General features: G+C 42.8%; 1 protein-coding gene across 3 annotated transcripts in view; it reads right to left on the bottom strand.

Annotated features, from left to right (window-relative positions):
- KIF6 (kinesin family member 6) overlaps nt 1-11,584 on the bottom strand; it is a 518,996-nt gene that overhangs the window by 320,104 nt on the left and 187,308 nt on the right. For all 3 annotated transcript variants that reach the window (XM_019527228.1, XM_019527227.1, XM_019527229.1), the window contains exon 7: nt 3,826-4,032. In XM_019527228.1, the coding sequence (XP_019382773.1) occupies nt 3,826-4,032 (207 nt within the window). The remainder of the gene's footprint in view (nt 1-3,825; nt 4,033-11,584) is intronic.

Raw genomic sequence — 11,584 nt, 5'->3', positions numbered from 1 at the left:
TAGGCTTCCCAGAGAGGTGGTGCTCTCACCTTCCCTGGAAATCTTCAAGAGGAGACTGGATAGGCACCTGGCTGAGGTCTTATGACCCCTCCCACCCCCAGTGCTCCTTCCTGCCCATGGCAGGGGGTCGGACTAGATGATCTGTCTAGGTCCCTTCCGACTCATTGATTCTATGATCTATGATTCTATGATTTGCTTTTGACAAAACCATGGTGATTCCTCCCCAGCAAGTCATGTTCATCCATGTGCTGAACAATTCTTTATTTATTATTGTTTCTACCAGTCTTCCAGGAACTGAAGTTAGATTCATTGGTCTGTAGTTTCCTGGGTCCCCTCTAGAGCCCTTTTTTAAATACTGGATTCACATTCACGACCCTTCACATTGGCAACTATTCCTCTGATAGTGAGGATGTCTTTAGCGATAGGTTATAATTAAGAGTTTGACAATTTCCAATTTGAGCTCCTTCCAGACTCTATGATGAATGCCATTAGGTTCTGGCGATTTCCTACTGTTTCATGTATCAATTTTCTCTACCTCATCAACTAAAATCTCAATTTGGGTCAGCTCCACAGACTTGTACCTAGACAGAAGTGGATTTGGTAAGGAAATTGCCCTAACATCTTCCACAATGAAAACCAAATGCATTTAGTTTCTCAACAATAGCCACTTCATTCTTTAGGGCTCCTTTCAGGCCCAACTGACTCCCCAGCAGGTCTTTAGCTTCTAATGTACCATATTTGCTCAAATACAGGGTGAGGTTTCTCCCCCACAATCAGCATAAGGAAAAAAGCTCCTCGCATTATATTCACATACTTCATTAAATTCATTCTTGATCATTAGACCACTGTCAAAAGCAGCATATGCTCAGTAATGGAAACCAACTATGAAGCTCATTAAATGCAGCCAACCCTGAATGTAACTATAAAACACATGGCCCATATTGAGTAAACATGCCAATGAGAGCCATTTTCCCCCAAAATGTTATTAACAACACACTTATCACCCTCTGCTTACAAAGCTACACATATTGAGCTACCCATAAGGCTTCATAACACAGAAACAACTACATATCACACACATACATCTACTATATTAAACCCTTAAGCAACATACATCAACTTCCCACAGAAAACAAACACTTACAGAAACATTTTTCTTCATACAGAACCCCATACCCTATTACCTTTCCCTTTGGCATCCATCGGGATCCCTAGCGCACTGATTTCTCTCTCTCTCTCATTTGAAGGCCCAACTTCTCCAAGTCCCTCCAGTTCCCCACTCCCATTATGGAGCTTTTTGATCAATTTAATTTACCCCCCATAGCTTATCTATACTCTGATGTATGTTTTAACACCCTTTCCATCAAAAGTCTACCTCTAACTACTACATTTATATCATCCATGTATAGGAAGCATTTACCCCCTCCCCCCGCAAATATCTTTACTCCACTTACGACCTTGTCTTTTCTTATTTTTGTGCTAATGGTTCCATACCACATACAAACAGTAGTGGTACCAGGAAGCACCCTTGTCTCACCCTTGTATAGATTTTAAAAGTCCAGCTTAGGTGCCCATTAATTTGGACTTGATTCTCTATACAATAACTTTATCCAATGTATACATTTCTCTGGGAATCCCATTTTTCCTAGCACCTCAAATATGTAATCATGATCCACTCTATTATATAAAGTTGTTTTCTTCATCCTCAAAGCCTGAGTCTTTGCTGTTAACTTATAGTCCATATTAAGAAGTATAACTGGCTTCCAGTTTTTCAGAAGTTCCTTCTCTGCTTTCTTCTCACCAGGCTGGCAGACTGACCCCTGGAACCACTTGCCAGCCAGGGCTGCTCCAACCCAGCTCAATGTGCTATGGTCCCAGGCATACATTCAAATGGAATGCCCAGAAGAAAAAAATCCAAAGCAATAAGTTCTGGAATTTATTCATGCACAGTAAGAGCATGCGTAGATGCACCCACTGCGCGCATCTACATAAGACACTAAGTAGCTGTAGCAACGAGCTATAGTGATGTAGCTTGTCACTACAGTGATGTAGTGTCAGTAGGCACAAACCATGACACCAATGCTACTGTGCAGTGGCTCATTGTTACAGCACAGTAGGGTTGGAAATGACCTGTACACCACCGGGACTGCATAGTAACAGCAGTTACTGCACAGTCATTTAGTACTTACTAAAGTGCTGTGCGGCTGGGGGGCTGGCCAGGGCACAAGGGTAACATTGCTAAAGCAGCTTGTGAAAGCAAGACCAAATGACTGTGAAGTGACCAGATTCGGGGCATATGTGGACACACCCAATAGGTACAAAAGTGCTACTTAAAAATGTGTTTGTAGAATACAGTACCTGTGCTAAAACTTGCAGGAGTTTCACAAAATGTAAAATGCATCAATTCTGAATGAACTAAATATGTAGGTACCTATAATAATTTGCCTATATCATAAATTATATTTATTTTAAGGTCTGTGTTTTCATATGTGTCCTTTACTTCCATGGGATCAGAGGGAGCATGGTCTGGCAGTAAGGAAGAGGGGAATGGACTACAGGGGGAAGATGTATGGGGGGACTACCTGGTCCCCCCCAGATTTTTTTTCCCTTGCTGTAGCAAGGCAAACCTCCAATAATTAGGCTTTATACCTGAAAAATTGTAAGAAAATTATTTTCCACTTATAGAATCTAATTATTGGAAGTTATTTTATAGTTGAGTAAATATGATACTTTTGCAAATTTTTATTGTAACCTTTTATGTCTCTAGCAAGTTTTTCCTCAAATTCTGTCTTAGCTTGTCTTATTATGGTTTTACATTTGATTTGCCAGTTTGTTCTCTTTTTTTATATTCCTCATTAGGACTTGATTTCCACTCTTTGAAAGAAGACTTTTTCTATTTATTACCACTGTATTTCTTCCATTAAACCATGATGGCTTTTTTTGATCTGCTTTTTATATTTTTGATTTGTGGTATGCATTTGCTCTGTGCCTCTTGTTACCACTGTTATCACTGATATACACTGGGCATATCTACATGTGCACACTTACTGTGTACTGCGCAATAACTGGAAATTTCTGCACAGTGCAGGCATGCATCTACATGTGTGCGCTCATACTGTGTAGTAACGATGGCGACTTACATCAATTTGGGGATAAATTTGCTACCTACATGATGCAGGTAACAAATTTACACCCGAGCACCTACTACACAGTAACACACGTGTAGATGCATTATTGTGCAGTAACACTGTGTGTATGGACTGATTTGGGATTAACTTCCAGTTTGGTCCCCACACAGTGTAACTGTGCTGTAACACCTGCATGGGTAGACGCCAGCTTAAAAACTGCGTACTGCACAGTAACTTACATGCAATTAATGCAACTGAATATACTCAGGCTCAATTTGAGCTGAAGTAAACTAATCCCAACATCATCTACATGTGCGTTTAAGCACAGTATTTTACTGCACTGTCAGATACCACTTGTATCTGACAGGACTATCTGTCAGAACAGTAAATTAGTGTACTGTGCCTTAATTTATTCACATGTGTAGACAGTGATGCTCTACTGTGCAGCAAATTATTCTGCTGCACAGGAAAGTGTCTTGTGTAGATGCACCCGTTTACTTTCTCTTTTAATATGTGAGGAAGTTGCAGAAATATTTTCCTTTCAATAAGGAGTCACCAATGTAGAAAAGTTAAGAAACATTACAATTTATGTGGTCCTGAAATTATAAGAGCTAGGGAATAGAGATTTCAGAAGTAATGCAAATGGCTAAACAAAAACCCAAGTAAAAAACAAAATCTTACAGAATGTTAAATTTACCTGTTCCAAGTAATGTAATGACAGGTTGATATATTTGGCTTCTGTCAGTAGCTGGCCTCCAACTCCAGTCTTCGCAACACGCTCTGAACCAGCCAAGTCAACTAAATGTAGCTTGGAGCGTCGGACAGTTGCAGATCCTGGCTCTTTGCTGGAGATGTGAATGGTGAAAATGCAGTGGGAACGAGTTGAGGCTTGATTCATTGGAGTCTGTGAAGAAAAGTATTATAAAAACAAATGTTACTAAATTTTGACTCAAAGAAGAATAAAAATAGGTACACTTTAACACCAGGACTGACAAATTTAGATTTGTCAAGAAAAGGGCTGCTTAGCCCCAGCCTGTGGGTCAGATCTGGCCCCCATGCCATGTCATCTGACCCACAGGGCATTCCAGGGGTCTGTGGAGAGCCCCATGGATCACAGCCCTGCATACTAGGTTGGGTGCACAGGCAGTGCAGGGCCCCATCTTGGCACACAGGGGCAGTGCAGGGCCCCTGGACCCTAAGCACAGTAAGTGGAAGTGGGAAGGGGCAGTGCACAGCCCCTGGAGCTCAGGCCCCATACATGGAACCAGGCAGAACTGGCATGGGGCCCCAGAGCTCTATCTCTGCATGTGGAACTGAGCGAAGGCAGCAGAGAGCCCCCACAGCACGAAACACACATGCAAGACCAAGCAAGGCCAGTGCAATGCCCTGTGTCCCAGATGCAGGCAGTAGCAGAGCCCTGAGGCCTGATCCCAGTGTGCCAGGTCTGCTCCAGCCCCAGGCCCCTAATCTGGCCTATTAGGCCAAAATGTTGAGTATCACTGGTCTAGAATGATTATAAACTGCTACAGTGACTCCACTGCAAAGAAAGGGCCAAGTTGTAAACTCTAGACTCCCATACATGAGCAGTTACACACATGACAATTTCTAGCAGCCTCAAGGGCGCTTAGGTAATTAGCTAGAAATAAGATATTTAAATTCTGACCCAAAATTTGTCACTGTATTAGAAGAAAGCAAATTTGAGAATCATTTATCATAGTCTCCAAAGGGTTTCATTAGGAGCCTAGTCATGATCCACCATGAGCTTATTCTAACTGAGAAGAGGCCATATGGTTATACAATTATTTGGAAGGCTAACAAACATAACGAATGCATCCTGATGGTAAGAACAATCACAGTTAAGCTTACTTTTAAAATGCTTCCTTTCATCAGAGTCTCTGGAATGTGAAAATTTCCAAAGCTTCAGAGACTACCCACTTTAATCTGATTTTTTTAGTATCCAGTCAGAGTCTACAGCAAGCTACTGATTAGAAAGGAGGTGAAGTCTTAAGAATCCTAGTAGAATTAGAATATATGAGCTTAGTCCTCATTATGAATAACATTATAATGGAAGACAATTTCTACCAGTGATTCAAAAAAAAAATCTGTGCAAAAACAGATAATTAAGAAAATTACTTGCATGCTTTCTAACTGTAGGGAGTTGATGAATGAAAGCAAGGACTAAAACCTCAAACTAAGAGAATCCTTTAGAAACCATTACATGGAAAGAACTGTTGAAAAATATTAGCCGCTATTTATTTTCATTTAATGTTGTGGTACTATAAGCCATGATCAGAGGGCTAAAACTTTTGAAATATATTTCCTTTTAACTACTATATCCCAAATCTAGTTTGGTAAACCAGGTGTCTAAAGGGACTCAGACAGAATTCAGGAGTTATGTAAAAAAAAATTAATCCAGAATATTCCTGTTCCAGTGGCCACAAAACCAATGTAGCAAATACATTTTGGATTGAAATGGCATATCTAAGCCACTTCTCACTACACCATGCTCACTCCATCCCAGTTCATGGCACTCTAGCAGATACAGAAAAACTGTACTGTAGCCACTATTAAAGCAGTGTTGGGCAATGCCAATAAACGTGCCCAAGACAGAGCCTCACAGCAGTGAAGGACACGACCTGGGCATATACCAAACAACAGCTGCTTTATACTTTGGGGGCTGCAGCCTGCCTGGAACAGATGTACTTAACTGCAATAGCTCCCTAGCACAGTTGGAGGCAGTATACACATGCCCTCAAATACCCTGTAGCTGCATCTATACTTTACTGAAGAGCTTTACTGCACTTTCCTGAAGAGTTGACTAATCAGCTCCACAGTAAAGCTTTACTGTCTACATGTGTGCCAGTATTAGTGTGCAGTAAATTAATTAACTCCACTGTAAGATGGGGACAATACTATCTTAGGGTGCAGTTACTTATTCCGTTGAAACATGTGTAGACAGTGACAGGGGCTGGCTGGGGCACAAGGGTGATAATGTGAGGGCTACCTGCTGAACAACTCTGCACTTCAGTAGTCCCATGCCCCTCCACTACCTGATACCGTCACCTGGAGCCCGGGGATGACTCTTCAAGCCTGCTGCCAGCCCAGGGCTGCTCTGGTCCAGCAAAAATTGCTGCTGATCTGGGCATGTGCAGATGTTGCACTCAGGAGCAGTTAAGTCCAGTACAAACTATGCCAGAGTTTATTTCATTGCCTTAACTGTATGTGTAGGTGCACCCTCTATGTCTAAACATAGGGTTTTGTGCATGCACAGAAGCACCCCAGCCTAATCAGCTAGAGGCCAAGGTCTATTGAGCACCAGATATGAGATGGAGTGGTCTCTAAACTTCACCTAAGTCCCAAGGGAGGCCTAATTTGGTAGATGTGCTCTGGGCAGAAACTGAGGGTACTGAGCTGATTAATAAACACAGCAGCCATAGTCACTTTCTCTCATAAACACATCTCTTGATGGCACCTGACTTCTGTATAATATCCAAGTAGTTAAAGCACTCACCCAGGAAATGAGGACTATGGATTTTAGGCCCTCCTCAGCCTGAGGAAATTCAATCCACAACTCCCACCTCCTGGGAGAGTGCTTTAATAACCAGGATACGGAATACTGGGCAGCTTCCAACTCCTGCTGAAGGTGGGCCACAGTTTAACCCTGCTCCCAGAACTGTTTATGCATTTTACATCAGATAGTCATTGGATACAAAACAGAGATCTTGAGATCAGGGAATTCCCCATCCCAGCTAAGTTGCCTAATCACTAGACTGTTCTCTTACCAGCCGCATGATTTTTGCATTCTTGATTTTGGTCTCAAGTGGGGAAGGCACCAAAGCCAAGAACAAAATGCCCAGAAAGGGGCAAGAATTCAACTACAATCCTGTACTGCATTTACTGTTTCCTATTAGGGCAAAGACACGGTCAGGGTGAGTACAAACTTAACACTAAGACCAATCTAAACGCAGTTTAAACCACAAGTGTCTGGATGCGCTTGCCATCTTACAGTGGTTTAAACCTCCTAAACTGTTTCAGAAGTATACCTGGATAATAAAGCACTATTTTGAACTGGTTCTGTGTGAACCAGTTCAGTGTGTTATGTGTGGATACAAAGCTTTCTATGACTGGCATCTGGTCGAACATTCAGGCATCCCACACTGCTCTGTTCCTTCCCTCTTCCCCACCCCAACTCTCACCTGGTTACTGGCTGCCCTGGTATGCAACCAGAACTCTACTGTCTCAACCTCTATTGCCTGTACTTGATTGCAGTGTCCGTTACTGGGGTCAGCTCCCTGCTGCTTTTAAAGAGCTGGTCAATTTCCTTTCATTGGCAGTGATCGACCAGGGTTCTGTGCATCTTAGACTTATGTGAGATGGAAAGTGGCCAGGTCAGTGGGAGGAGTATCTAGACCCCTATTTCTGTGGGCCTGGGAGCTTGGGGCCCAGAGGGCAGCTCTCTGCCACTTTTAAAGAGCTGTCACTTTTCTTCCATTGGAGGCAGTGGAGTGCTTGGACAGCCCCCAGGAGCCTCCAAATCAGCCTGGGATGCACCAAACCCTGGCTCAACTTCCAGGAACTGAAGTAAACTGATGAGTGGATTAGGGGAAAGGGTTATTTAAAAGTCACAAAAGCTATGGAGGCCCTTGAACATTCAGGTCCCAGGTACTCCAAAACAGGGATCCACACAGTCCCCTCAAGCCTGCAGGGTACCATCACAGAGATTTACTATAATTACTCAAATACAAGACGAAGTTTTTTCCCTGCAAATGAGCATGGTGGAAAATAGCCACTTACCTTACATTTGTATACAAGGAAACCTCATGGGGTGTGTGTAGATGAAATGGGACCCTAAATTGAAGCAGTGGGTTTTTAAAAACACCACTTCAATTTAAGGTGAAGTAAATCCCCATGTTGTGTACACCTGTGTCTTACTTGCCTCTCCGGCAGCAGGGAGGGGAGGGGAGCTGCCAGTGGGAGGAGTGCTCCCTGGCCTGCAGTGGGGCAGCGGTGGCTGGTGTTTTCCCCCACAGCAGCAGTAGGGCCCCCCCCAAGACAGCACCCACCCGCAGGCACCCAGCTCAGGCGGTCCCAGGGATCACTGCAACCACTGAGGGATGGACCGGGTCCTTATGCAGCTCATGCAGGCAGGAAGGCTCCAGGGGGGAAAAAAAATAAAGATCAGGCTCGCTGCTATTTTTTTTTTCCTTTGGTGGAGCCCACCTTCCTGGGCTGCTGCCAGGCTGCCTTCACAGGGATGCCTGCACAGTCCCTGAGCTGCATGGAGCCCAGTGCTTCACTCCACAGCTGTAGGGCAGCAAACTAAAACTCCTCAGAGGTGTCCTAGTTTGCTGCGCCCCAAAGTCATTTAAGGCGCATTACACCACCAAATGTGCTACAGCGGCTGGAATTAATGCACAATACACCACCAATGCGTGCAAACACCAACACCATTAAAGCGGTGCAAAAGCATTTAACCTGCTTTAAAGTGTCATGCACACATGCTCATGAAATACCTTTGAACTGCTCCTAAAGCACCGTGTGCTCAGTAATGAAACCATGTATAAATTTTGTTAAATGCAACAAACACTGAGCACAACTATAAAATACTTAGCCCATATTGAATAAACATGCTGATGGGAACCTACCTTTTTTTTTGCAAAAATATTTAGTTCAATATATATAAATAAATATATATAACTGTACCATCTACACTCCAACACAATGGGAAACTACCATGAGAATAGGTTAGTATTGCGTATCTGAATAAAATACATAGTAGTGCCCATTAAGCACACTCCCTCTCAGCACAAACTCATTTTCAAGTCATAGTAAAACACATTACATACATTTCAACTTCCTCTTCATTTCCACAGCTGAGCTTTATCTTTGTTTCCCATTTCCATGATTCCTGTTTCTTTACCAACCTTAAATGTGTGGCACATATTACCAAATAGGGCCCCAGTTTACCCAGAATCCCTCAAATGCCTTGTCTCTCAGCTTTTCACATAGGATTAGTGGGGTACTACCCTCCATGATGTGAAGCTGGACCAGGTTGCCCTACGCCTCATCTGCATATAAATTATTAGAGGATTCCAGGACTCATGATAAAAATACCCAGTTCCAATCCTGAGTGGGGTGCTAATCAGCATATGGATCTTTTGTGGAGGGTATCTGGAGCACACACACATACTGCTCAGTGGTGAGATGTGAGGTCACCATGGCTTGAAATGCTGTTGACTCTGCTGGGACCGAGCCCAATGAACTATATGGCAAATAGTTTATTGGATTTGGGCTTTGGACCAATATCATGCATAATTTGTAATATATATAAATAGGAACCAAAGTGGTACTTAAAAGTGTTTACAAGGAGCTTGTGCTAACACTTGCAGCAGTTTCAAAAATGGTAAAATGCAGCAATTTTGGATGAACTAAGTCTATCGGTACTATATGTAAATTATTACAGGTATATTTATTTCAAGGTCAGTGTTTTCAAAATTGCCCCTCACTTCTATATGCTCAGGGAGAGCAGGGTCTGATAGTAAGGATGGGGGAAAAGGGCTGTGGGGGGAGGAAGAGGGTAAAAGGACTACCTGACCCCCAGATTTATGTTCCCTGCTGTATCAGTAGGCCTGGTTCAAGGCAAACCTCCCATAATTAAATTCTATACCTGAAAAATTATAACAAATTTATAAATCTTCCGTATATAGAATCTAATTATTGGGGAGAGGTCATCTTACAATCAAGGTCATCTTATATTCAAGTAAATATGGTACATAAGGTATGGGAATGAGTCTTAATTGAACTCAGTGTTAGTGAAAAGGGGGAGCAGAAAATCACAATTGGGCTGAGTACATACTACCACCCCTTGCTGGCAGTTCAGCAACATTTCTATGCCTAAATATGATGGTTCTACTTAGAACCCTTAGCAGAGTACATGCAGATAGCTCTGACCCAGGACTATTATGAACTGGTTTCTAATCAGTGACATTCTTGGAACAGTTTAAATTCACTTTAAACCTGAAGGGGACAGACATACAAAACTGTTAAACTAGTTTAAAGCCAGCTGGGAGGATCTAGAAGTGTACCTGGAAAATGAAGTATTATTTTGAACTGGTTCACAGTGCACTGGTTCCATGCTATGTGTGGACACCAAGCATTCCATGGCACAGGTCTGGTCAGTCCTCCAGGCATCTCACAATTCACCACTCCTCAACCCCTGCCCACTGCTACAACTGGTTGCTTTGATATGGAGCCAAAAGTTTAAGGCTTCTTCAGTAAAAGTTGTCTTTCTAACAACCAGCTGTGGCCTCACTCCCTATTCAACAGCAGTCTCCCATGCCCCTCCACAGCCCCTGTGAACTAAAAAGCATATACTTCCCTTTAGTCAGGCAAGTATAATGCAGACTTTGGTCAACAGGAGGCCACTGAAGTTTACTGAGCTCATATTTAGGAGATGGGAAAACAGAATAGTAAAAATACCCCCAGCATTCTCCCCTCTCTCGCCAACTTGCCCACTGCAAGACATATTGGTCTGGGTGCTCCACCCCGTGGTGTCGAAACTACATCCCGTGGTATGGGAGCTACATTGCTTCACACACAATTTTGAACTGGTTTCCAATCAGTGGCATTTGAGAACAGTTCAAATATTACATGCATCTCTGTTTTCCATTGTTATTATGACAGGCTATTTGTGACATGTTCTGGGCTAGATTCCTATCATGGAAGTCTAAGTAAAGATACTTCTATATAAATCACCCTTTGAACTTCTACATTTTTAAAACTTTTGCTTACCAGAAATTTCTGACTTGGCAGATTCTGGCAGAGTTTAATTTCAGCACTAGTTCATCTTTAACAAATGATTCAGCTTCATACATATTTACTTGTTATAACTGCTGTCATCGTTCCTCGAGTATTGACAGGCTGACATGGAAATATTGGCCCAGATTATTAGAGGTGCTGACCTGAGATTTCAAGGACCATGGCAGATGTTCAATAGCTCTGAATATCAGGATAGAGAGCTTTATAGACAATAGATGTGCTTATCTTTCAATATAGCCAGATACCACCATTTGATCTTGAAGTATTGATTTGCTTTACTGTTGATTTGCTAGCAGCTCTGCAATAATACCCTAGGGCAGAACCTTGCTTGGGGCAAGGGAGGTACTGCTACAGACACTAGCACAGCAGCTGTAGGTTGCTCCAGAGACTAACTTGCAAACCTAAATGGAAACACCTGTGGAAGCTGGGGAGTAGGCCTGTACAAAGTGGCTAGTATTCACTTCAGATTCAGATTTGGCTCATTAGGGAGACAGTGATTCGATTCAGTGATTTGAATCACTGTCCTGAATCAATTCAGCTGAATCAAATTCAGGGATTTGGCAGCAGCCAAATCTCTGAATCACCTAGGCAATCCCCCACCCACTCTCCCAGCCCCGCCTGCCCCAGCTCCCAGCACT

The sequence above is a fragment of the Gavialis gangeticus genome, unplaced genomic scaffold (assembly GCF_001723915.1).
Source record: "Gavialis gangeticus isolate Ggan-Ray unplaced genomic scaffold, GavGan_comp1, whole genome shotgun sequence".
Taxonomy (NCBI): Eukaryota; Metazoa; Chordata; order Crocodylia; family Gavialidae; genus Gavialis; species Gavialis gangeticus.
Note: the sequence above shows the minus strand (reverse complement) of the source record. Positions and strands in the feature narration are given on the sequence as shown.